Genomic DNA, 27858 nt, shown 5'->3' on the forward strand with positions numbered 1-27858 from the left:
TCCCCAAGGATCCAGCCCAGGGCAGGAGGGCAGCGACAGCCCTGGCACCCCCCGGCTCAGTGTCCTGGCTTGGCTATGGGATGGTTTTATGTAGTCAATAAAATAAAATAAAATAATACAAAATAAAATAATAGAAAATAATAGAAAATTCAATTAAATTAAAAATAAAATAAAATAAATACTACAATATAATATAATATGCTATAATATAATATAAATAGAATAATATAATAGAAAATAAAATAAAATAATACAAAATAAAATAATAGAAAATAATATAAAATTCAATTAAATTAAAAATAAAATAAAATAAATACTATAATATAATATAATACAATATAATAGAATAGAATAGAATAGAATAGAATAGAAATAGAATAATATAATAGAAAATAAAATGAAATAAAATAATACAAAATAAAATAATATAATATAAAATAATATAAAATTCAATTAAATTAAAAATAAAAAAATATATACTATACTATACTATACTATACTATACTATAATATAATATAATATAATATAATATAAATAGAATAATATAATAGAAAATAAAATGAAATAAAATAATACAGAATAAAATATTATAATATAAAATAAAATTAAATTAAACTAAATTAAAAATAAAATAAATACGATAATATAATATAATATAATTTGAAATTAAATGAAATAAAATAAAATAATATAATATAATATAAAATAGAATAAAATAAAAAAAATTAAAATAAAAGAAAGTAAAATAAATAGAATAATAGAATATAAAATAAAATAATAGAAAATGAAATGAAATGAAATGAAATGAAATGAAATGAAATGAAATGAAACATTTTTATTCATAAAATAAATATATTTATTTTTTAATTTAAATAAATACATCATATAGTCAACCCAGGACATTTATTTACACCTTTGGCTGGGTGAGGCAGCTGGAATTTGCTAAAGGTAAAGAGGAAAAAGTGTTGGGAATGTTGGTGCTTCAAATGTTTTTGGGAAAAGCCAAGTTCAGCTTCCCCTTCTTATATGAATTAATGAAAACATATCTGAAAAAAAAGGTGTGTTTTTTCTCACTATTTAGGTACGTTCATTCCTACCACTATCGTTTCAAAATTCCCTTAATCTTTTATTTTTTTCCTCAGCATTTATACTTGTAAATTCCCAAAGATTTTTTGGCTCTACCACAAAAATCCTATTTTTAGCAGGAGAAATCTTCTTCCTCCCCACTGCAACAATTCCTTTTTTTATTTTATTGATGGTAGGCAGAAGTTGTTTTTCCTGCAAGCCAAAACTCCATAATTCACCCAGTAATTCTGCTATACAAGTAACCCCATCTTCCCCGTGGATTGAGCTCTCTTGCACACCAGACCAGCCAGTCCTGCCTGCTGCCAAATGCTACATTTACATTTCCAAACTAAAATCTGTTTCTAATACATTTTTATGGGGAGTTGTGACCCTTTATATTTATTGTTAATGAGCTTTCATCTCTGTAATAGCCTTTCATCCCAAAGGATCCTGAAGAGTAATTGTAATAACCTGGCATGGAAAATATACACAGAAATCAATTTGCCCAGCACTGAAATGTGGCCACGACTGGTGGGGCTGGCAGGGAGGGCCCAGCAGAGCCCTGAGCTGCTGCTGCTGCCACCCAGGTGACAGGGACAGGTCCTGATAGCCTGGCTCTGCTCCCCCAGAGAGTGGAGAAGGAATTCACAGAATTCACAGAATTCACAGAATCACAGAATTCCCAGAATCACTGGGTTGGAAGGGACCTTCAAGATCATTGAGTCCAACCCAGCCCCAACACCTCAACTGAACCCTGGCACCCAGTGCCACATCCAGGCTTTGTTAAACACACCCAGGGATGGGCACTCCACCACCTCCCCGGGCAGCCATTCCAGAACTTTATCACCCTTTCTGTAAAAAACTTTTTCCCATTATCCAACCTGTGTTTCCCTTGGTGCAGCTCGAGGCTGTGTGCTCTGGTTCTGTCAGTGCTGCTGGAGAAAGAGCCCAGCCCCAGCTGAGCACAGGCACCTTTCAGGGAGTTATAGAGTGATAACATCACCTCTGAGTCTCCTTTTCTCCAGGCTGAGCACCCCCAGCTCCCTCAGGGGTTCCTCACAGGGTTTGTGTTCCCAGCCCCTCTCCAGCCTTGTTGCCTCATCTGGACACAAATTTGGTGATTGCAAGGTTTGAGAGCTTGGATTTTGGGGCTCCAAGGCCATTGGAAAACACTGTTCTTGCACAGCCTGTGAGGATGGAGGGGCAGGAGAGTGAGGGACAATGCCACCATCCCTCCCTGATGCCACAGGAACCCTCCACAGGCGATTTCTCCCAACCTGTCTGTGTGGGGGTCAGTGTTTCTTAGGGGCAGCTCTGTTTGCCCCAGGTTCCCACTCCTGCTCCCCCAGGGGCTCCCACTCTGTGTCAGAGCAGGGATTCCTGCCCCTGGATGGAGGCAGCACAGCCAGCACACAGATCCCTGCCGTGGGATTGGGATTGGGATTGGGATTGGGATTGGGATTGGGACCAGGCCATCCCACTGAGGCAGGGCAGGGCACTGGCTGTGCCAGGATGAATTGTGTGCCCTGTTGCTAAGAGGATTTTCCATGTCCTGTGTCTCTGTTTTTCCCCGTCACCATCTGCCTGCTGCAGGACAAATCCTGCCCTAATCCTGCCCAGCCTTCCCCAGCAACAGCAGCTCAGCCACAGTGGGGCTGCACTTCCCACCCTCCTGGGCTTCCCAGGGATTATTTCCTGTGAGAAAGCAACCCACAGCCTCTCACATGCTTGTCATCCACCTCCCCAGTGAAAAAATCATTTTATCATTTTAAATCGAAAGGATTTTTTTTTTTTTTTTTTTTTTTTTGCCTCTCAAAGGGCACCAGAGCAGGTGAGAAGGAGAACAGAGCGCCAGAGACCCAGCCCTGCCCCAGTGCTCCCAGTGGGATCCCTGCAGTGCCCCTGCCACTGCTGGCATTTTAAAAAACCAAAGGCCAAAGGGATGGAAGGAAAGAGCCTTTCCTTCCCCCCTCTCCTCCAGTAAGTCATTTTCCCTGGCCTATTTTACAGGAACTGAAAATCTATTAGAGGAATGGCTTAATCCGGTCTGACTGTAATAATTAGGGTGCTTTAAAACCCCTGACTAATCGTATAAAATGTGATTGTAGACAGCTCAGTGCACGACCCTTACACTTATCACTGGAGGTATTATTACAAACCAGAAACAGCTGGCAAGCACGGGGGAGGATAAAGGGAATAAAAAATCACATGCAAAGGGACAGGGCCTGCTCCTTCTCTGATCTCAGGCAGCGCCTTGAGCTGTCTCTGGAACCCAGAGCACAAAGTCACCTCCAGCTCAGCTGCTTGTGCCACTGCGCCCTGCCAGCCCTGGGGGCTCCTCTTTCCCTCTTTGCCCTGGTTTTGCAGGAGGATTGGAGTCAGCCATTCCCCTCAGGGCACTGCAGATGTCTGGAGAGGCTTTTCCAGCAGGGAGGAGGATGCAGTGGCTCAGGGTCATGGGGTTGCAGCACTGAAGCAGCTCTGCTTCCACGCCTTGCCTGGCGCCAATGTCCTTTGCTCTTGCTCTCCATCTTCCTCAACTCCAGCAGTTTCTCCCTTCCCTTCTCTTTCTGGGCTCAGCTGAGTTCCCACCGTGCCACCCCCACACCTTTGGAGTTATTTTCCAGCCTGCCAGCTGTTCCCCAGGATTTCTGCCTGCCCAGGGTGCCTGGTCCTGCCAGCTGAGCTCAGCCCTGTGCTGCCAGTTCTCCTTGCACCCTTCCCACTGCTCCAGGGGGCAGACACAGCCCAGCACCCACCCTGCAGCACTGACAGCTCTCCCAGGCCAGGGGAATTTTGGGGGCAGTTCAAACTCTGCCATAAGGGAGAAAATCACCCAAAGAGATCCCTGCTGCAGCAGGGGCAGGCACAGGGTGGGAAGCTGGGGCTGGTGGACTTGGCCAGCACAGAGAGGCACAGGGAGGGCTCTTGTCACAGACACCTTTGATGGAAAATCCTTTCCTTAGGATTTTTCCTCCTGAGAAGCTGAGAGGCCTCAGGGACAAAATGTAAACATTGATTATCTGCTGCTGTGGAATGCAACAGGTGCATCTGTGATTGGTCTCATGTGGTTGTTTCTAATTAATGGCCATTCACAGTCAGCTGGCTTGGACAGAGTTTGAGCCACAAACCTTTGTTATCATTCTTTCTTTTTCTATTCTTAGCCAGCCTTCTGATGAAATCCTTTCTTCTAGTCGTTTAGTCTAGTTTTATTATAATATATATAATAAAATAATAAATCAAGCCTTCTGAAACATGGAGTCAGGTCCTCGTCTCTTCCCTCATCCTCAGACCCCTGTGAACACCATCACAGGCTCTCATTCCTCAGATCAGCCAGGCTGAGGCTGAGCCCCCACCCAGGCACAGCTCAGGAGAACATTGCTCTCCAGAGCCCCTCAAGGCTGCTCAGAGAGCCCACAGCCCTGATGAGCCCGGGCTGTCACCAACACGCTCCTTAATCAGAGCTGAAAACTCACTATCAGCCTTGAAGGAGGCTTTTAAAGACTGAAATAATAAGATGATGCACTACAATTCCAATTTTCTCGCTGTTCCTGTGATTAAAATACGTGGCTGAATCATGGAAGCTGAACTGCAGCTTGCACAGGAGCTGGAATAACAATATTCACAGTGGTGGCACTTGCAGCAGGAGTTTGGTTTCTTTTACTTTCCCCCTGAGTCTTTCTTGGTTGTTTTTTTTTATTCTGCTCTACACAGATTTTGATCTTATTAAATAGGAATGGTTATCCCCACTGACTCACTTATCTAGTAATAGCTAGAACCCTTTTAATTCAAGTGATTTGATTCCCGGGTTTTTCTGACTCAAGTAAACACACAGAGCATTACTGGGAGACTGGCAATAGAATTGCATGGTTAAATTATCCCCTGACTCAATCCTGCACAGCCCTGGATCCTTTCAATATATTTCACAAGTCCTCAGTGCTGACCTCTAACACCAGAGTGGTTTCTCTCCCGTGGTAGCTCAATTTCACAACTCTGAATACACTTTTTTTTTTTTTTTTTTGAAGGAAAGCTATCCGAAGGTTTTACAAAATGTTCTTTAGCCTTTAGGGAATGAGTCAATTCAATGCCAGGCTATCATTCCATTTCAAAGAGCCCAAGGATTTGAGGCAACACAATCTGCTTGCTGAAGCGTGTGAGATGAATACAGCTGTGGGTTTGTTACAAATCAAGCTGAGGAGTTTGGGTACAGAGCTCAACTTTCCCCAAGTTCAGCTGTGGCCCTTGGGTTGCCAGCTGGGTTTCCTTTAACCCCCCATTCCAAGGAATGCCTGCAGCAGGAAAAGATGGAAAGGAGACATTGCTGCCAGGAAAAGCTCCTGGAAGCCATTGGTTTTAAAATGGGAAGGAATTCCCATTAAAATGGAATGGAGCTCCACTGTAAAGCAGTAGATGAGCTGAAATTTAATTACTTTTTTCCTATTGGAAATGGGTGAGAACATAGGGAATAAAATCCGGGCATTAAAAGGGGAAATGGGAATCTCTGGAAATGCCTCCTGAAATGCAGAGTCACCTTGGGGCTGGTGCAAGGTGCAGCCTGTACCACACAAATCCCACCCACCACCTGCAAGGAAACCCATGGAGCCACTCTCAGTCACATCGAACTTTATTTTAATCCCGTCAGAAAAGTTCAAGAATTACACCAAAAAATACTTCAGTCTCTGCTACCTACTGACAAAAAATACACCACAAAATTATAAACTGTTCAGCGGTTTTGCTGGAGTTGGGGTTGTGGGTGGAGGGGGTGGTTTGTACATTTTGAGTGAGAAATGAATTTACAGGTGGAAAGGGAAGGGAGGAGAGGGAGTCAGACAATGGTGCTTGGCACTACAGTTTTAGCTACACTATACAGTTATTTATCATGATGCCTGCAGGACTGAGGAGTTCTGCCCTCACACACTGCCCAGGGTCTCTGGCATGGAGGACACAACTGCCCAATGCGAGGGAAGAAGGGGCCAGTTCCTAATTTCCATCCCAGTCTAGCCAAAAATCTGAAAAAGCAGCTGAGACAAGGTGAGCCTTGCCCTGCCTGTGCACTCTGCTCTTGCAGCTCTGGGAAAAGAGAATCCTTGGGGGTTTTTTAAATCCCACCAGCCTGCACTGATCTCAAGTGCCATTTGTGGGGAGAGGATGTGTTACTCTGGGCAGGACTGGATTAAACTTGGGGTCTGCTCTGAGTTTGGACACAGAGATTTGATTTTTACCTCTCTCTAGTGACCTGGAATGCCAGGAAATGCTGAAGGAGCTGAAGCTGAAGGAGGGAAGCAGGAGCATCCCATTTCATGGGAAAATCAGGGGCAGAAAATTAGAGGCTCAATACTATCAGAACCTTTGAGATGCTCTTGTGATCATAATGGCATTTTTTGAGTTGGGGTGACCCTCAGGAGAGAGGTCCCCAAGGATGAAGCCTCATGGAAATTGCCAAAGCTCATGCAGGGAATCAATGCCAGAAGCAGAATCCTGAACTCCTGACTCTGAGTCCTGTGCTCAAAAGTTGATTCAAGATTTCACTTCAGCAGCCTCTGCCTGCTCCCATCCTGCTCCATGTCCATCAGCAGCCTGGATTTCAGCCTCAGAGCCTGGCCAGGACCAGCAGCACTCTGGTGGCTCATTAGGAACACCAGGAACTTTCTGGATTTCCTTGGGGCACTGTGCAGGGTTTGTGTTTGCACGTGAGCATGTCTGGGGAAGGAAGGGATGCTTGTATTTCTCTATCAGCGAATGAACACTGACACTGGATTCAATCTGACAGCAAAATATCTCCCCTTTGGCAAATGAAACAGCACCACAATGTCTTTGTACCAGGTTCTCTCTACCCCTCCTGAAAGGATTCCAGCTCTTCCTTCACTGCACGTGGAGCCTCTGTCGCAGCTTTCCAGCACTGACAAAACTTGGTGGCATTCTCTTTGCTGCTTTTATCCTCTCTGGCTGTTTACCTAATTTGCTTTTTTTGGTTTTTAATTTATTTTTCTAACAAATAGTTAAGCAATGATTTAAAAATATTTTTACATCGTTAAGGTACAGTCAACATCAAACATGCCTTTGTACAAGAGCTCGACTCGGTTACAAATCAACGAGAACAACGCACAAAAAAAGAAAAATACCCACGAAGCTGCTCCTGCCCTGGCTCGGATCCCTCCAACACCCCGCTCAGGTGTTGTCCCCCCGCCCTCCCGCTCCAGCTCGTTGCCTTTAGTGCCCCTCTGTCTTGGCAGCCTTGTTGTCGTGGCTGGCGGAGCCCGAGGGCAGCCAGGGGGACACGGCCCGGGAGCTGGTCTGCTTGGCCATGCTGTAGTGGCTGATGACGGTGTAGAACCGGCCCCGCGAGTTGGAGTCCTGCGCCGAGTAGTAGGCGTCCAGCGAGGCGGGGATGCAGCGCTTGTGCTGGGGGGGAGAGCAGAGAGAAACACGGGGATGGCACCACGATGGCACCAGGGATGGCACCTGTGATGGTACTGGTGATGGCACCAGGGATGGCACCTGTGATGGTACTGGTGATGGCACCAGTGACGCTCTCAGGGCACCAGTGATTGTTGGGAATTTAGCTGACTAGAGACTGGAAAAGCACAAGGCCGTGGCTAATTCCAAGTCCTGCACCTGCAACATAGCGTGTCCTTGGGCCTAGCTGGGTAGGATAACAAGTGGACAGAGAGACGTGGGAAATAGGGAATGTAGGCCCAAAGGAATGAGGAAGAGTTGATGGTACAGTTTAACCAATAGATCGCTTGGCTTACAGAATATTCATAAGCTTATTACTTGCTGTATAAGTGTCTGATGCTCTCTTCAATAAACAGAACTTGCTTATCACTCATATTGAGTGTCCGAGTCTCCCCTCACCGACAAATGGCACCAGGGATGGCACCAGGGATGCTCTCAGGGTCCTGTTTGCACCCACACTGCTGCAGTGCCCTGCAGAGCACCCTGCAGGGCCCGGCATTCCAAACCTGCTGCTATTGGTAACAGATGGCAGCAATCTCAGAGATCCGGGCTGGGAATGAGGGAGGGACCAAACTGGGCAGACTGGGCTGGGCAGCTCTGCTCACCTGCGGGTCCCAGGCCAGAATTCATCCCCAGACAGGCAGAGGCAGCAAAAGCTGCTTTGTGCTGCTCTCTCTGTTAGAGAGTGTCACCCTGAGCTGTGGGGTGAGCACCTGGCTGGGGATGGCAGGAGGCACAGCCCAATGGGGCAGCTCTTTTCACAAGTTCAGGTTTGGGTTTGATTCTGAAATTCTGAAATATGAAGGGAACTCAAAGCTCATTTCATTCCAAGCCTCTGCCATGGCAGGGACACCTTCCACTCTCTCAGGCTGCTCCAAGCCCTGTCCAGCCTGGCCTTGGGCATTTCCAGGGATCCAGGGGCAGCCACAGCTGCTCTGGGCACCTGTGCCAGGGCCTGCACACCCTCTCCAAGAACGATTTCTTCCCAATATCCAACTAAACCTTCTCTGTCACTTTGAAGCCATTCCTCCTTGTCCCCCCTTGTTAAGAGTCCCTCTCCATCTTTCTTGTAGCTCCTTCAGGTGCTGGAGGCCACAATGAGGTCACCCCAAAGCCTTTTCCAGTCTGAACAATCCCAATTCTCCCTTTTTATATAACCTAAGAGAATAATTCACAATTATTAATACACCAACTTCTTACTTGATTTTCCAGCTCACATATTATCCCCAGTGTGGTCAAGACTCCTGTGAATTTATGAGTTTATTCCCAGTGAGAAGTCAGTGAATTATTTTGCAAAATGTATTTTTTTATCTCAGCAGACCAGGCAAACAGTTCTGTGAATATTCAATTCAAAATCACTGGGTTTTAGCAATTGTTACATGGGTTTGCTCTCAATAAAGGCTCAAGAGCACCTAGAAGTGAACTACTTGGGCAAATTTGGATTTCTTTGACAAAGGACAGAGTGTCAGCACTGCAGCAGTTTGCTTTGCATTACAATGTATGCCAGCAAACATCAGTTACTTGGGAGTGTGGGAAGCAAATGCAGGATCCCAGCTGCAATAAATCCATTCACAAATATGAGGGATTGTTGCTGAACATCTATCTGTAGTGTTCACCAAATGCTAATCCCAACAATTACACTGTAACAGTAGCTGATGGAGGCAGATGCATGTCCACATTTCCCAGAACACTTTTTCCATTTCAACACATTCCTGCCAAATGTTCTGTTTGGCCTGGTCAAAATACAAAAAAAAAAAAAAAAAAAAAGCAGCCTGGGCTGTAACCATGCAGGCAATTAGAGCCTGTCATTAGCTCAGGCAATCCATCCTTCTGAAGTTCCTTACCTTATAAACAAATCCATCTGGGCAACTGTGGTCGTAAGTGAAGGCTTTGTACACCACAAGGAACACTATGCAGGCAAGGAATGCAAGAGCCAGGCTTATGAGAATGGTGACCTAGAAAAGAGGGATAATGTTACTGTACATATGTTAAAATGGCATATGAGCAGCCTCATAATTAAATGACTTATAGGAACAGACATTCTAACAGACTGCAGCCTTCACTCCACCGTGCAGTACTTAACTAAGCATGGTAATTGACTGAATGCTGGATCCAATATCCTGGATTCCCACAGCATTCCCATCCCCCCCACAGACCTTCAACATTCCTGCGTTTAACCCCTTGCAAATTTATAGATTTTGCTGTAGTATTTGGTGCTCTCTGACCCAGCAGGACCCTGCAGCAGCCAGAATTCCCATTCCAGGTGTGATGTGGTGGATGAAGCGCCCTGCGGGCAGATCCCTCTTTCCTGGGAGCAGAGCAGTGAGCAGGGAGGAGCAATGAGGTCTTTGTAGCTCACATCCCTTTGTGCCTCATGGGAAACTCCACCAGGATAAATTGTGCCCTGCAGGAGAAAGGAGATCCTCCTCTGTACAAGGAAAATATCCTGACTGCTGACAAAACCCCACAGCAAGTCCAAGAGCAGGTGCTGGTGCTGGAGGTACCAGACACAATTCCCTCTTTGGGGCTCAAATATTGCCCCTCTCCTCATTGCCCAGCAGGTCACCCTGTCTGTTCCTTTGCTGGAGCTCCCTTCTCTCCAGGTCCCTCCTAAATAGTTCATCCAACAGCAAGTTTTCCATCCCTACTCCATGTCCTGATCACTGATTTTTGCTCGGCTGTCTGTTCCTCAAGGACTGAGCCAGGAGCTGTCAAACACTCCCATCCTTCCCTTTCCCAAATCTTTCTTGGTCCCACAATTCCACAAAAACCCATCACGTCCAAAACTCAGGCAAGAGAGAGCTGTGGAGCCTTATCTAGCAGGAGATTCCTGAATTCATTGTTTGATCAGAATATTTTAGAATAAAAGGTAAAAAGGTAAGACTGGGGCTAAGAGGACAAAGAGTTCACTGAAGCCCAGAGCTGCCTTTTAATGTTCCTGCTTGGATTAACCTCTCCTTGGGGCCTCGTCTGCTGCAAAATAGGTCATTTAAGCCAAAGGCAGCAACAGAGGGAGCAGAATTTAATGCTGGAGCTAGGAGAACACTGTTAGGGAGTCCTGGAGGGCTGCAGAGGGATCTGGCACTAAAGGGGTGCAGTTGTATGAATTGCACCAATCCAACCAAGAAAATTTGGCATCCACCTCCTCTCAGAGCCCCCTCAGAGGGGTGGACAGAAATATTTCAGAGCAGCTTCATGGCAGCCCTTGGGTTCCCAGCCCGGGAGAATCTGTCCCTTTGTCCCTTTTCATGGTGAGAAAGGCTCAGCTGGATTCAAGACAGATGCAAATGGAATTTGACATGATCTGTGTCCCCAAAAGAAGCTGTTCAAATTCCATTGCACATGGAAAAAAAAAAAGAAAAAATTAAGTCCCTTTGGAATGGTAAAAAAGAGAGATTTCCTGGATTAAATCTACTCTACTTTTTCCAACAGGAGACCTGGGAAAAACAGATCCCTCCCCACAGCACAATCGTGATGAGAGGTCAGTGTGGAGGAACATTTCCCCTGTAGAACACAGATCCACCACCTCCTCCCCATTTAAAGGGGAGCCTGATGGGCCTGGAATTCCCTCTAATTCCAGTGTAGGTACTAAGCCACAATGGCAATGGCACAAATGTCCTTTGAGGTTAATTTGAAGGCACTAGAGCAAGATGTTCATCTTGTTCTACCAAAGCCAACACTGAGGGGCAGCCCTGGCTAGAAATTCAGAAATAAGAAATGCTCAGCTCTCCAGTCTGGCTACTGTGCCCCAAATTAAATGTAAAATGAGAAAAGAAATGTTGCTTGAAACTCAGCCTCCAGAAGCAGAAAGAACTGAGCTGTCTGCAGTGAGAATTAATGTTTCTTCATGGCTCCTCTGCTAAATCCCACGTGCATGCACAGCCTATGGAAATAACCATTAGAACTGCAATTTGAGGGGTTCTTTCCTCCTGTCCTCCCACTGAGTCCCTAAAAATAACAAATTCCCCTCTGTTCTGGCCAAGTGCTGACACCCAGTTGATCATGGCCCTGCAGGCTGCAACTGAGCCCATTTTCACCCTCCTGCCTTCCCTGCACTCACAGAATTGCTGTGACAATATTACACCTGCTGATAAATGGTGGAAAATTGCTCCAGATGAAATGACATGTAAGATGTTAAAGACCAAAGGAAAGGGAAGAGAAATCCACCCCCAGATATTCCTGGCATGCCAGAGCTAAGATCCAGCTCTCCAACTATTCCAGAGCATACAAAGCTTCATTAACATTCAAACACCAAAGAATCACAGAGCTGCAATACCTAATAAACCTCCACTTTTTTTTTTATGATTAACATGAACCTTGGCAGTCTCTAAGCAATATAAACACTCACAGAGGGGAAATAAAATTTAGTGAGCAGATAAAACCTAGAAGTGCTGCAGGCATGAATCTGTCACATGTGACTGCTCGAGTGGGTGAAAGAAGGGGGGGATTTGCCTGCCCTCTCCTCAAAATCTCACATAATTCCCAAATGTTCCTTTAAGAGGGAGCAGAGAACATCATTACCACACCAAAACATTCCCCTCATCCCTCAAAAAATGTGGGAGAGGCCCTTAACATCCATGAAGGATCAAGCTCCCATCAACAGCAGCACACTTGGGGTGGCTCTCCCTTTTCCCACACATAAAGAACATTTTTTGCATTTTCACACAAGCGCAGATGAATAAAAGGCTCCATCCTCATCAGGCAGCAGGAGATCAGGTGCCAGCAGGTTTTGTGCCAGGCAGAGGATGCCTAATTGCAGTGGTGTTCCAGCTAACCTGGCTTTCATGCAGCCCATGGATGCATCCTCCCTGCTCTCTTCAATTCATCAGCTGCCCAGGATCTCCTTTTTCATCAAAAATTCCCTTTTTCCCTCTCTCACTCCACTACAAAGCCTTATTTAAAAGGCAACCAGAGAACAATGGCACATCCAAACAGCAGGGCATTTATTTAACAGCTTTTTTCCATTGCAAGGTTTTTACAGTTTTATTCCTTATTCATATAATTTATCATCATGGAATGGCTTGGCTTGGAAGGGACCTCAAAGATCAGCTCATTCCATGGGCAGGGACCCCTTCCACTGCCAGCCCTGCCCAGCCTGGCCTTGGGCACTGCCAGGGATCCAGGGGCAGCCACAGCTGCTCTGGGCACCCTGTGCCAGGGCCTGCCCACCCTCACAAGGAAGAATTTATTGGCAATATCCAACCTAAATTTCCCCTCTTTCAGAGTGGGTGGCACTTCTTAGATACCAGGCACGATTTTACTTCTAAATTTCTGGCAAATCAGTGTTTGACTCTGGACACTTTTCTCCCTGCTTATACACTTAAAGCAGGAGCAGAGCCAAGAAGATGCCAACCAAGAAAAGCCTTGCTGCCTACAGGAAAAGCAGCCAGGCTCAGAGAAGAGATAAAAATCATTTATCACAGAAAAATTCCTACAAAATTTGGCACCATTTTCCTACTCTCTACAGCTGTAATGTGAATTAGGGATCTCAGAAGCTTCTGCTGCCTATTTTTGGTCCTGCACTCTTGTCAGCCTCTTCACAAAATTCCAGTTTCTCAGGAAAGGATCCTTCTGCTGATTCCATGTCTGGTTCTACAAGATACCTTCAGTGTTGCTGGGTATTGGGAAATTTTGTGACCTTTAATAGGCAATTCAGCTGAAGAAGTTTTCTGGGTTTTAATTTTTCTCTGTAGAAGAAGAAAGGCAAAGAACAAGGCAAAATTTGTTATGAACAAAACTGGCAGAAATTCTGTCAAGGTTATTTCAGAGAGGAGCTTAAGAGCCGTGCCTGGAGAGGCAGCAAAGCTTTTCCTGTAGTTTATGGCAATTCCATTACACCTAAAAACCCATCAGTCCCTGACAACCCAGTTAACTTGCAGAAAAAAAAATCACAAAATCATCTAAGGGCATCCAAACACATCCATGCACTCCTGAATCCATTATAAGGATTTCTGCTTGACAATGAAAAATTCAGGAGGGCAATTTTTTCCCCTTCATGCCATAACTTGTTCAGCTGATAATGAGATGGAAGATTGATACCATCACGTGGAAGGCACAGCTAGAGGATCAGGAGCTCCTGGATCCAGCTAGCCTGGTGGCTTCTGTGTATTCCAGCCTGGAATCAAAGTACAAACACCCAAATCCAGGTTGACACTGAGATGGATCAGGCATGATGAGGGACCCCCCAAACTCACCTCACTGTTCAAACTCTGCCAAAGAACTCTTGGTGCCTTGCCCAGCACCCAGACACCCTGATCTACCCTGGCAGTGAAAATGATCTGACTGCACTTCTTCAAAAATGTCATTTCACTCCCCACTGTTAAAAATATTTTTGTAATAAGTTGCTGATTTTGCTGATCTTCTGGCAACAGCTTCGCCTCTGAAATTTTGAAAGGCTAACTGCAAAAAAGTGACACAATTGGGTCTTCAGATTTGCTTAGTACTGCTCAAGGAGATGTAGGATTTGTTCTTTATTATTACAGCACAGCTTTATTCCAGATGGTATCCAGATTCCTAAGAAGAATTGTTTAGGAGATGCTTTGTCAGAGGAAAATGTCCTTGGTCATGTCTCTACATTTTCAGGGCTACAGGAAAATACTCCTTAGTGCTGTGAGGTATCTTAATCAAGTTTGAAGGTGGATGGGATTTTTTTGGTCCTTTAACTTACATTTCATGACCATAAACCAATCTGGCCCCAGTTCTCATGAGAACAGGTGAGGATGGGATCATCCTGGGGGCCAGGAATTCTCCCATCAGCTCCAGGGCTGATCCCAGGGCAGCAGGAAGGGGCTGGGATTGTGCCCTGGCCCAGCACAGGCAGGACCTGGAGCTGCTGCAGAGATCCAGAGAGGCACCAGGGATCAGAGGGATGGAGCTGGCAGAGCTGGGGTTGTTCACCTGCACAGGAGAAGCTTTGGGGTGATGCAGTTGTGGCCTTTTTGTACCTGGAGAAGCTACAAGGAAGATGGAGAGAGACTTTACAAGAGCCTGGAGTGACAGGACAAGGGGGAATGGCTTCACACTAACAGAGAGCAGGGTTGGATTGGATATTAGGAGAAAAAAAATTATTGTGAGGGTGGGCAGGCCCTGGCACAGGGTGCCCAGAGCAGCTGTGGCTGCCCCTGGATCCCTGGCAGTGCCCAAGGCCAGGCTGGACAGGGCTGGGAGCAGTGGGACAGTGGAAGGTGTCCCTGGTGGCACTGGATGATTTTTAAGGTCCCTTCCAAGCCAAACCAGTCTGTGAGTCTCTGCTCCACTATTCCATGTGTTCCTTTCAGCCTGCAGAGCCCAGCAATGCAATCCCAAAACACTCACAGAGAGGCTCATTGATCCAAATACCCCAAAGCCTCAGAAGAGTGCACCTGAAAGAGCACTGGCTGTCTCTGAGCCAACTTCCCCTCCCAGCTGTGTCCTCTGGGCTCTGCCCATCCCAGCACACACCAGCCCACTGTGACAACACAGAACCTCTCCAAGTCTGTAAATCTTAAAAAGAAACATCACTTTTCCAGGATAGGCAGCAGCAATTCCTCTGCTCTGCACCTCCTAAAGCTGTGAGAGCAGCACGAGTGTGGAAGGAGCACACTGTGTTTCTAAGCAATTTGTCAAATAATTAAATTATGCACACAATAACTAGCTGGCTCAATTATATTAGCCAGTCTCCATCATGTAATATAATTTCTAGTGGCTGTTTAGGCACTAATAGCCTCAGATCTTTTTAACAGTGTCTGGTGCCAGCTGTGGGCTGCGTGACATCTCCCTGTGCCAAGTCAAACCCCTTGGATGGAAAATTCATGGCTCTGTTTCCAAGCCCCCGTTCCTTATGGAAGTTCTAAATGCCATTTTAAATAAAGCTGCTTCAGCAATGAGTATCAGTGAATTTCCATTTAGGTAAATAAAAAGCTCTGTTGGGTTTCTCTTTTCTGCTATTTAATGAAATAAAAAATTCCTTCATTATATAGATATAGTGAGATGGGGTGATGTTGTTTCTAGGAACACCAAATAAATACATGGCCATTTTGGCAGACCAGACAGATTTTTAAAGGTGTTTTCCCCCTCCTCCTATAAGAATATTTTCCTTCTTTTTCAATTGTCAGAAGCATTCCCACTGGAACTGGGTGATCTTTCAGGTCCCTCCTGCCCAGCTCAGGCCATTCAAGGATTCTGTATCTGTTACCTCCAAAAGAAATGGAGCAGAGCCCCCAAATTGAACAAGGGGTGACTCAAGAACTGCTCAGAAAGGGGCTTTTCTTCCCAAAGCCACATCCAGAGAACACCTGGCAGCCCATGTCAGGAGCAATGCTGGAAGAGGCTTCCTTCCAGATCCCTAATTTGAGGTGTTTTTTCAATTAGTGGGACTGCAGCAGACAGAAACATCCTCTCCAAGGCTTCCTGACGTGCAGCCCTTCCCTGCTGCCCTGGCACAGCCTTGGCTGTGACATTTCCTCTGGTCACTCCACGTGGGACATGGCAATGGATGCCTCAGTTCATCCCAGGCCCTTTTTAAATGCATTAACAGGAACACAAGATAAATCAAGTCATCAATAAACTGTCTCCTTGCCTGCCCTTTGCCTGCCAAGACCCAACCTCTGCACAGTCTCATGAATGCAAAATCGTCCCTGTCACTCTTCCCTGGTGCTGGATTTGGTGCAGGGGAAGCTTTGGGAGCCCTGAGCAAGAGCGGATGCAGGGATCAGCTCATGGAACACACCTGGAACTGCAGTTGTGTTCCCTGCTCTGCCCCTGCCTTTTCCTGACACCTGACATCCCCCCAAACCCAGCTCCAGAGCTCACTCCCCACCCAGACAGCCCCAGCCAGAGCCACCCACAGCTGCAAACATCCAAATTCCCCAAATCTTGGCTTTTCCTGAGGCAAAACCACCCAAAGACCATCACCACACCACAGCCAAGGATCAGGCTGGCTCCAGGGAAAAGCTGAGGTGCATTTGCTTTGTGAAATTACCTTCTGCCAAAGGTCAAGCTTGCATGAACTACAGCACCTCTGTTCAGTGAACTCTTGTGCCTGAAGAAAACAAGCACTTGGAAGTTTGTTCCTTCAAGAAGGGAAACAAATTCACCTGTATTTCAGCATTTATGTCTCCCATCGTGAGCAGGAAATAATATTTCTGCATTCATGGTTCAGTACACCCATTTCTCCTTAAAAACTTATTATGTGGGTGCTTTATAGGAGAACAAAGTGAGGACTTGGTGAGCAAAGTGTCCCCTGGGTAACTTAAGAATTAAAAGCCTTTCCATTTTGAATTAGAAAGATGAGGCTTTATTGCTGCAAATGACTTACAAGAGCTACTCTTTTAAAAGCAAACAAGAGAAATGAGTAATCGAGGTGATTATGCTGCCTCCAAAGGCACCAGGCCAGTTCCATTAGCTGTGGATCCGACCCAACAGGCTTTAATACATCTGCAAGTACCAACAAGAGGCAGCTCAGCTCTGCTTAACATTCAATCACAGCCTGTGCTGCTTTGGAGAGGGTGAAACATTGCATGGAGAAATTTGTGTCACTGAAGCTTTGCACTTCCTTGATTATTATTTTTTTTTCAGCATTCAGTGGTCTGGCTACAAGACTCCAAATGCACTCCCCAACAGGCAATAAACTTTGCTCTGGTTTCACTCAGCTGAAAATTCTTTCCTGCTCCTCCATCCTGCTACAGTGGCCCCACCAGCATTAAATATCTTTCATTTCACCTCAAATGCTGACAGGAAAATTGCCCAACACTCAGATTTCCTGTGGGGTGCCAGAGGTAAGTGCAGAGTGGTGTTGGAGACAGAGGTGCAGTGTAAGAAATCCTCCAGGCCCAGTGGGAACTGCAATTACACCCTGGAATTAGCACCAAGGGTATCTCCATGTGGTCACTTATGGAAATATTTTCAAGCATTTTGCTCCAAAGCCAAGAGTCAGTTGAGGTTTCTGCTCTGTAAATAATTTTCCTGCAATATATTCTGGTTTGAAGAATGAACTTTCAGCAAGTGTACCCCACAAAAATGTAGGCATGTGAATATTCTCTGTGACTTCCACTTTTAGAGATTTTCTGCAGAACAATTCACTTTCTTCTTCTCTCCAAAAATTAATTAAATGGAAAAAAACCCAAATCAAGACTGAACAAATCTATTCAGCTGACTATTCTGTTAATGCTTACAGATGGCAAAAATAAATAGAGTCAAGGCTTTTCCTGGCTTTGTAAAGGAGTATCTGTGTGTGTAAAACTAACCTAAAACAAGAATGCACTGTAAGGAATGGTCCATTTCCTATTAAAAAATCATATTTGGGTTTTTTTCCTTTGCTAAGTGGTCCCTGAGCCAGTAGAGAGCATTCCAGTTAAATCAAAATAGATTTTTCTTCTGTGTTTTAGACACAGACATGACATTTTTGGGCCCTTGCCTGTACAAAGCAATTAAGGAATTAGCTGGGCGTTCTTACAAAACCCCCAGACTCCTACCCAGACAGAGCAAACCTGCAGGGTTTATAGCAGTACCTGGGGCTGTGATCAGACAGATCTGTTCCCTGGCAGCTGAGCCACAAATCCCCAGTCAGCTCATCCTCACAGCTCCTGCTTGTCAGTGATGATCACAAACGGCTCCATCAATCTGCCTCCCGCAGCCTGGGAGAGCCACTGGGACAGATGTGACCTGTCCTCTCCTCAGAAATCCTCAGAAGAAGGATTGCTGAGCTCAGGCAGGAAGATGAGGAGCACCATTTCTCACCTGCACACCTTGAGAGCCTGGAACCACACAGGTGAGACTTTGCATCAAGGGAAAAGAGACCCTGTGACCTTCTGAATGCACTGGAAATATTCAGCCTCCACAGAGGCAGCTTTGGCTCCACTCTCAGATCATCCACCACAGTCTGGACAACTCAGGAGCAGTGAGAGCTGCCTGGAAGCCCTGCAGGAACTCACCCACTGCAGCCTCAGGGAGAGGAGATTGCTGGATACAGCTGGGAGCTCCCAAAGGGTTGGATATTCCTCCAAATCAATCCCTTCCTACTGACCCTCTCTGAGTGCAAGGTCCCAGAGAAAACCCAGTGCCTGCTCCCTGTGCCTGCCCCATCTCTGCTTTGTCCCTGGTTCTCCTGGATCCTGAAAGCACCAGCAGCAATTGCCAGCAGAGGGAGGAATCCCTGCGTTCAGCCCCGGGCACCGCTGCCATCAGCAGGGTAATGGGATCCTCCAGGGCCGCTCCAGCTCTGATAAGCGATGCGATGTGGCAGCTGCCATGGCAACGCTGGTACTGATAGGATTGAGAAGCAGAGGGAGTCCTTTCACCAGGAGTCACTCCTGCCCCGTGGGGACTCAACAATTAAAGGAGAGTTTAGAATTTATTTTCCTATAAATGGACAATGAAAAGCTCCAGCCAGTTTCTCTGGGATTTCTTTGCAGGTGAGAGGAAGAACTGTCAGCATAAAGCAACAGCCCAGAGGTGAAAGCAGAACATCCCAGGAGGAGTCTGAAGGATCCATGGCATGGATAAGATGTTTGGGAAGGAGAAGCAGGAATGGCACATTTGGGGCTCTGTGTGTGCAGCAAAGTGTGGATTCCCTGGGGATTTGTTGCCCCACCTTCCAGTGAGGGCACCAGGGGAGCACCTTCCATTTAGCAAAGCTGTTACCAACAGGAAATTATTCCCTGGCCCAGAAAAATCTTTGTTAATCAGGAGCCAAGCATTTCAGGTATTGGCTTGGGTTTGATCATAAACAATTCTAGCATCATTGTTTTGTAGGGTGCAGCTTGAGACAAAGACATTTTGTTCTAAATCTTTCACATTAAGTCAGAGAAAAAGAATTGTTCCAGTATGAGCATTTCAACAACAGAAGCACTTGAATGGGTTCCACTACATTTTAAGGATCTGATGAAAAGTGTGGGCATCCACACATTACATCCACTGGTCCCTGGATCTGCGTGTGCCAGAGCAGTTTCGGGGTGGAGGGAGGAAAGGGTGATCTAATGATAAGAAATAATTGTCCTTGCACACTCAACAGGGACAGATGACACAGCCAGTGACTGAAAATGCATCTTGCCAAATTGCAGCAAGAAGAATGAAGTTCTCAGTCTTCATCAATACTGGCAGATGATTTCTCCAGGTAGATAAATTGCTTGCAAAAAACATCTTAAATATATCGACTTCTCCCCCGTACACCCACTCCCAGCTTGCTCTGTTAAAGACAAGTACTGAGCTTAATTATTCCAACTCTGAAAACATAAACTTTTTAAAGAAACTGATCCATGAAGAGGGAAGAGCTATAGAAGACTTGAGAAGTCAGATAACTATGGAGGTAACTATCACCCAGCTAACAGTCAATAAATCATTACCTTCCTGAAAATCTTTAATAGTTCTGTGGCAGTGGTGAGGAAGGGCTCAGACTGGTGTGACAAAGAGACCAGTTTGTGTAAAACCAGTGAGGGGCCAGCAATTCCAGGTGTCACTCCCGACCTCTTCTGATGCTATCCAAATAAATCAATGCTGGATAGTTTCTGGGCTATCTGGGCTGGTTGGAAGAGAAAAGGAGTCAGTGAAACCCTGTTCTCCAGAAGTAACAAGACTTCATTTGGTGGGGAATCTGCCTAAAAAGCAAAAGGGATTCCATCTCTTTTCAGTACTGATACAAATAAGGGCAGAGTGATTACTCACATATGAGAGATTGCTCTTTAAAGATGCACAATGGGGCATCACTGGTGAGAAGGAGCAGGAACCCTCAGAGGCAGAGGGTTAGAGCTGTCACCCCACAGAGCAATCACAGCCACATTTACAAACCCTCTCTGAGGCACCTCGGTGTTGTCACAGGATGGCAAAGGCCAGGAGCAGGAGCTCCCTTCAAAGCACTGCAAATGAAAGGCAAAGAGCAGCCACCCTTCCCCCTCAGCTGGGAAAGCTCAGCTCACAGAGCTGCTGCAGAACAAGATCTCTGCAGCTCAAAAACCTCCTGGAGGAACCCACTCCAAAGGAAGAACAGTCTGGAGAAGGCAAGGTCTATAAATCACTGCCTGTCAGCTTAGAAAAATGTTCCCTTTGCTTCACTGTGGAGGAGTAAAATGAAAAAAGAAATTTCTTTTCTGTATAGATGGCTCAGCCATGAGGTTATTTTAACATCATTTTCTCGTAACCCATCTACACACAACTATTTAAACAGTGTTATAAAGGAGGTATGGGCTGACTCATGCAGCTGAAGAATCAGCCTAATTGGTCAAACTTACAGGACAGTGTGTGCTGAGCTGGAGAGAATGATAATCTCATCTATTAGGAGATGTGACAAGGGGCAGGAGCTAGCTCAGATTCCTGGAAGAGCTGGTGTGAAATAAGAACTGTTGCCTAGGGACAGTCTCTTCTTTATGATAATTAAAGAGCTCAGATCTGGGCTATTCTGCATGGATGAAAAATATGCAAGCATAAGCTTAAATTCTGGCTCGGGCTTGTTCATGTGAGAAAGTTGTCTAATTATTCATTAGTTTCTTCAATAAAAGATACCCCAAAGGCAGGGAAAAGGGCATCTGTGGACTTGGCTGGCAGGTTCACATGGTCTCAAAACTTTTTCCAGATATCTTGATCTTCTGTAGTACAAAACCACAGAATTGCAGCCTCTTTTAACAGGCAGCCAGCCCCAGGACAGGGGGAAATGGCCTCAGGTTGGGTCAGGGCAGGCTCAGGGTGGGCACAGCAGGAATTTCCCCATGGAAAGGGGGCTCAGGCACTGGAACTGCCCGGGGGGGTTGGAGTGCCCATCCCTGGAGTGTCCAAGGAAGGGCTGGAGGTGGCACTCGGTGCTCTGGGCTGGGGACAAAGTCACAGCTCTGAAGGATTGGTCACAGCTTGGACTCCATGGTCTTGGAGGGCTTTTCCACCCTCAAAAGGACAACAGAGAATATGATGATCACAGTTATATCATCTTTTTTAAAGCTTTTTAAAAAACATAGCCAAAGTGAGATCATAAAAGTTAAGTATTTACTGTGATTTGCTCTTACAAAAAAACAAACGTAAGATGATTTCATCAGTAGCAGATAACGGGGCAGCTTATAACCAGAGGGCAGGGTTTTTAATAACTTCACTAAAAATATGCACTGAGACAAAAATGTGGTGCAATAAAAAGTACAAAAGGTAATAAATATTAGCTATTCTCTCAGCTCATTTTGTCAGGAAATAATACTACAAATTTAATGGGATACATGGAAGCCTTATGAAAAGCAGGCAGGGAGAGGCTTAGAGTCTTTTCCAGTATTAGGGCAGAGACTGCCTGATGAATAAGTTGACATTGAACAGCAGAGAATGAAAATCATATGGATTTGAGGGAAAGGAAACAGCTCAAAAATGAAACTGTGTTGCTGCCAGGCTCTATAGGAAGAAGCCCAGCTCCCACCTCTGCCAGGGCTCCCAGCTGAAGCTGTGAAATGAGAAAATCCATTTCCAAAAACAGGATGGGAAGAGGAAAAATGCATGAAAGGAAAGGTTTGAATGCAACAGCAAGTTGGGAATTTGAATAGGAAAAACAAGATACTCAGTAGAAGGAGCAGATGAAGTAGGATTTATCCATGAGCTATAGGTGTGCAAGCAGGAGATGTTCTTGTTCTTTTTTTAAAATAACAAGATCTTTCCTGGTTTTACTCTGCCTTTCAGACCCTTCAGGGCTGCAGAATTGAGAGTTAAATACCCAGTGAGGCAGCAGAATTTACAACACCAACAAAGCCATTTACTGTGGGTTAAAGCCAACACATCAGTGCAGGAGACTCAATTTATTGCTGGTTCTCAGGCACATTGTGTCCTGTTCTGGTTTGTGTGGGACGCTGGAAATGTTGCCAAGACTGGGATTTAACCGTGGTTAATTCACTTTACTCTGGCACAAGAGAGAGTTACCACTGGTGGTTAATAGTTACTACACACAATAAGGTCAGGGCAGAATTCAGTAAGTACCAACAGCAGGTAAGAAATTTTAGACCAAATTGTGATGTCCATGGAAAAATAAAACAGCCAAGAACCATAAACATTTATTCCCACAACTCTTAAGAGTAAATGATGCTTTGGAAGGAGCAGGAATGTCACTGGGCACTGCTCACTTTCTCTGTTTTCTACTCAAAATCATTGATATTTCCTCTGACTTTGAAAATGAGCAATCAGAGCTCCCATTTCTACCACTGCCATGCTCTGTGGTTTAGAAAAAGCACCAGGTCTTCCCAGTGCAAAGGCAGGAAAAACTGGCAGCTACACATTTGGAGTCTAATTTTAGGAGGAACTGAGCCATTCTAATGTGCTGCAGTCAACAGGAACCGACAGCACTCAATAATTCATGAGTTTCTTGCCATGTTTGAGTAGAGCCTGTTGAAAATTTCCCAAGGAAACATTTTCCATCAGAAAGTTCCAATTCCTGTGCAGCAAAACTGCTTACAGGACAGGATATGCTTGGATTCTTCTCTAATACCATTTTTCCTATGCATTTTGAAGTAGTTTTTTAATCTGTAGTTTTAATCTGTAGTAATATAATAATTATAACAAAGTATTTTAAATATGAAAAGGGTTGACTGGCTATGAGACAAAAGGAATTTTAAAAGGCTGAACAAAATGTTTCAACCAATCTTCACTTTTCTTAAAAAAAAATATTTTTAAACACCAGTGTGTGAGAAGAAAAAGGATTCAAGTTTGGTTTATTTTCAGTTTGGGCTGGAATATATTTTCATCATTTTCTTGGGAAAGAAAAGCATTTCCTACTTGAGATGTAGCTAAGAAGGTATTTTCATGCCTGTCCTAAAAAAACTCTTTACACTCATGCAGATAAACCTCTCTTTGACCCTGATGAGTGAAGTGTTAAATTTGTTATGTCTTTCCTGTCACTTTGATTCAGTTATTTTAAAACGAATGGAATTTGCATCAGAAGGCAGCAGAACAACCATTTCTTACCTTTAGTCTTTCTGTTACCCCATCAGTGAAACTGACTGTGAATTCAGCAATTTTGGGCACTCTGAGTTTTCCTTTGTTCTTCTGGTCAGGCTGATATTCTGTTCTTGTTTTCACAATTACCTGGAAAATAACAACACTTTTGAGGCTTCTGCCCACAGCAGAGATTTCTGAGTTGTTATCAAAGCTTTTCTATAGAAACCATCCCTTGGACCTACACAAGCACCATAAATGAACACAAGGCATCACCCCCTCAGGAATAAGAGAGGCAGATAAATCAGCAGATACACAGAACTAGGACAGTGAGCTTATCACACTGAGCCCTAAAATAGCTGGCAGCAAAATGTTTGACACCCACTTTTGTTTAGGAGTATTTAATTTTTATATCCTGCTCAACAGGCAGAAGAACAGCCCATCCTAAAGAAGAGCCTCACTAATTAAAAGCTCCGTCCAAACAATTGGCTGAAGCCAATTTAAATTTAGGCCATTTGGAGTCTCATTCATTCAGGCTCCAGATTATCAATATTTATCTTGTATTATCACCTTGGCTTTTCCCCTAAGATCTGCATCTGATTGATCCAGGTCCTACTAATCTCATAAAATGAGGTGGTTTACAGCAGTGCAGAGAACCCTTCCACTTCCTGGCTCTCCCTTCTGAGCTGCAGCCTGGTGGAAATGAAAAATTCCAGGAGTGGAGGCTGCTCCAGATGAGAGTGACAAGAGTGACCCTAAAGCTCTTAGTGAGAAACAAAACCGTGGAGAAGGATTGGAACAGATTAAGGGATGCACAAGGTTGAGTTCCCAGCTAATCAAGGACTTATTTCCAAATGGAGACAGCAAAGTCTGCTTTGGACCAAAGAGAACCCCAGGTATTTAATCCTCCTGCATTTAATGCATGTGGAAATCAGAGGGAGAGAAAAGCACTGAGGAGTCATAAGCCAATTTTCTGGATTCAAATGCAAATCATTAAAGACTGATGAATATTTACATCCTACAGCAAATCCCTCTCAATAGTATTTATTACAGGAGCATTTGCAATATTAATATTTGGTGAGAAGAAGGGATGAAAAGCCACACAAATGTGTTTCTGTGAGCAGCTGGGAGCTCAGGATTTGTGATGACACAATGTTAGAGCTCTAGATACTAAAAAATTTAAACTTTTTGCACTGACAGACTTGACTCCCAAGAGAACATTACATTTAACCTGAGGCTGTAAAAAAACTTCCAAAATTGATTGATAACACTAAAATTACAAATGTGTAGTTAATTAGAAATGTGTAATATCACAAGGTTAAAAATGTAGAATTTGAAGTTTTAGAATATAGTAATATAAATTGTTAAAAATAGGTCAGAAACTGTTGTAAAGTAATTGATAAATTTTAACATATATGAAACAAGGTAGAAATTTTAGGGTGGAGGCAAGTTGTTCTTCTTTACCTTCTTCTTTTTCATAAGTTTAAGTAATATTTTGTAATTAGACAGAAAGTCTGCAGTGCAGACTTCAAGTAATTAGTTACTGAGCTAAAAGAAAAAATAATTTAAATGTCATTTCTTAATTAAATAGTTTAGCCTTAAAAAACCTTGTAACAAAAAACAGTTAACCATTTATTACCTTATTAATGAAAAACTGTAACAACACAGAGGAGGGGAAATGACCAACAGGGAGAGGTTTGGGCAGGTTTGGGGTGAATCCTGACCCTGCTCTGAACCCACTGGTGAATCAAAGCCCATTTTACCCACTTTGCCCAGCACAGTGTGGGCAGAATAAAGCAAAGCTCCCTCTGCAGCCAGGACAGAGTGGCCCAGGTCAGCCCTGAGCTCCCAACAAGCCATGACCTCATTTTCTCCCTCCAAAGGAGGAAATGCACCCAGTGCAGCTGGCCAGCCTTCAGTGCTCCCCGGCCTTTTGTACACCCAGGACAGTCAATTACAGAGCATCAGCCAGCAGCACCTGCCAGCCTGTGTTCAGAAATTGCTCTCTTTCTCTTTTCAGACAATATCCAATTCTCCCAAATACATGCTTCCTGCTTGATATAAATCTTACCGGCAGAAAATTTTTAAAATTTATATTAGAGCTTTTCCACAAATTGTAACCCTGGGTCTTAATGAAAGGCAGAATATAAGAAAAAAAATAAAATTAAAACTTTCATTGCTTCTAGCTATAATTTGTTTTTCTTCTTCACCAATTTTGTTATGGCTATTTTTAAATTGTTCCATTTCTCCAATAAGCAGGAAAGTTTGAATCATGCTGTAGGGATACAGAGTCTGAAAACGAACCCACACAGCCCTTCCTTCAGCAGGCATCAGATTCAGGTCCTGCAGCAATTCTATCACATATGGGAATAAATAAGCAAGCTCAGGCCCCAGCCAGATCAGAAGGTACTTGAAAGACAATTTGCTGACTGTGCCAGCAGTGAAGTGAGTGTGCACAGAGCCAGAGCCACCCTGGGCAGTGTTTTGCAAAGGCATCAAAAAGCTTTGGTGGAAGAGGGAAGAAGCCCCTTTGCTAAAGGGCTTTTAGCAGGCACAAGTTAAAAACCTGCTCTCCAGAAGTGTCTTTGTCAGACACCCACTGGAATTACTCAGCAGCAGAAAGGGCAGGCAGTGAAGTCTCCTTTTTAGAGGAGAGCACAGAAATCAAATGACAAAGGTCAAACAGAAAACTGAAAACCTGCAGTGGGGGGGACCATTCAGTATCGTGGCAGCAACAATAAAAATGCAATTTTGCTGAGGGCATGGGGTGTACATTGAGAAGAACAGAGCTCCTTCTTGTTCAGTCCCCCACAGGCCAAATAAATCATCCTGAGCATGGATCCCACTCTTGCAGAGTTAAAAGTGCAAATTTAGAAAAGGAATAATCAATCTTCTAAAGAAACCTTTCTGCAATTTAAGTCTTTTTTTTTTTTTTTGCTTGATCCGTTTTCATTTTCCAGCCTTCAGATTTGAGTTGGGTGGGAAAGATTTGCCTTTCCCCATTCCCTGCCATCACTCCTTTTCCACCTTCTTTTTCCATTTTGTCAGCGAGAGAAAAAAAAAAAATAAAATTCCTGGCAGTGAAGTCTTGCAGAAATCCTACCCAAATCGCTGCTGAAGGTGGAGCAATCGAAGCCTCCCGACTCGGTGTCGCAGACATTTCTCCACAGAAATCCTTTCTTTCAGATTTCTGCGTCTTCGGGAGGCCAGAGGCCCCCGAAGAGAAGGTAAACAATTATTATCAGCTGCTGGGGAATGCAACAGGAACACCTTGATTGGCTCATTTTCTATGTTTATAATTAAGAGCCAATCACCAGTTCAAGCCAGGGGACTGAGTCCTTGGCCACAACTTTGTTGGGGGTTCTTTTCTATCTATTCTTAGCTTAGCTAGCAGCTCTGCAAACCTCTCTCTATATTCTATTTAGTATAATTATAATGTATTATATCATATATTAATAAATCAAGCCTTCTGATTCAAGAAACAAGATTCACCGTCTCTCTCTCACCAGCAGCGACCCACACAGGTCGCTGTAATAACTCGGCAGTCGGGGCGATGCTCAGCGCTCGTTTATCGGCGGCTGCCCCCGAGCAGCTGCAGCCGGCCCGGATCCCGCTGCTCCCGTGGAACAGGGAGCATCCACCTCACACCAGGACAGCTTTCCTGGGAGAGCTGCTGCCCTTCATGCAGCCCACAGCACCAGAATCATCCCCAGGCCTTCTCCTCGGCTGCTCTCTGCTGGCTTGGGAATTGCTCTGGGTTGAAATCAGGGAAAGAAAGGGGAAAATTGGGGTCCTGGAAAGATATCTCATCTCCTTCCCTTCTCTGGGATGTTGGAAATGATGTGCTCTAAGGGGGAACTTCCAGATGGATTTAGCTCAGGGAATCTCCCTGCAGATTATCTTGCTCCTGTGATCTGTTCTTAAAGTTTTCACACCATTTCCCAGAGATACAGCACCTTCAAGTTGCAGGAACTGAGCTGTTCTTGCATATGCAGTAAAGGGGACACCAATAAATTACCTGGGACTTTCTTCATCTTACATCCAAATGAAAGCTGTTCAAAGTTGCTTCCTAGATGGGGTTTGCAGATTGTGAGAATATGAGCAGAGAAAAAAGGGTTGTGGACCAGCAAAAAGTCACATCTAATTATGGAAACCCTCACTGCAATCCTTGCAGCTTCCTCCTTAACCAGGTTTGTTTAGAATTTGAGCTAATTAACCACCAATTCAGCAAAGCACTTAAGCATGCAAGTAGTCCTATTAACATCAGCAGGATGAGCCGGGTATTTCAAGTTAAGTGTGCATTTAAGGGCTTTGGCCTATGGAGCTGGCTCCAGGCTCCTTCCCACAGCCACTTCCAGCAGGATGCTTGGGGATCCTGGGGAATTCTACATCGATGGCTCAGGGGCTCTGCACACAGCACGACCCCAGCATCCCATATTACTCATGGAGGAGGAGGGAAAAAAAACAAAAAAAGA

At 44.7% G+C, this 27858-nt stretch overlaps 1 protein-coding gene across 1 annotated transcript in view; it reads right to left on the minus strand.

Moving 5' to 3' along the window:
* Positions 1-5682: 5682 nt before the first annotated feature.
* NSG2 (neuronal vesicle trafficking associated 2) overlaps positions 5683-27858 on the minus strand; it is a 31705-nt gene continuing 9529 nt past the window's right edge. Inside the window, exons 3-5 of the mRNA XM_059483909.1 lie at positions 23414-23533; positions 9367-9477; positions 5683-7468 (exon numbers count right to left, since the gene is read on the minus strand). Coding sequence (XP_059339892.1) covers positions 7277-7468; positions 9367-9477; positions 23414-23533 — 423 coding nt within the window. The 3' untranslated portion in view covers positions 5683-7276. The remainder of the gene's footprint in view (positions 7469-9366; positions 9478-23413; positions 23534-27858) is intronic.

The sequence above is a fragment of the Ammospiza nelsoni genome, chromosome 16, assembly GCF_027579445.1.
Source record: "Ammospiza nelsoni isolate bAmmNel1 chromosome 16, bAmmNel1.pri, whole genome shotgun sequence".
In the NCBI taxonomy this organism is placed as follows: Eukaryota; Metazoa; Chordata; class Aves; order Passeriformes; family Passerellidae; genus Ammospiza; species Ammospiza nelsoni.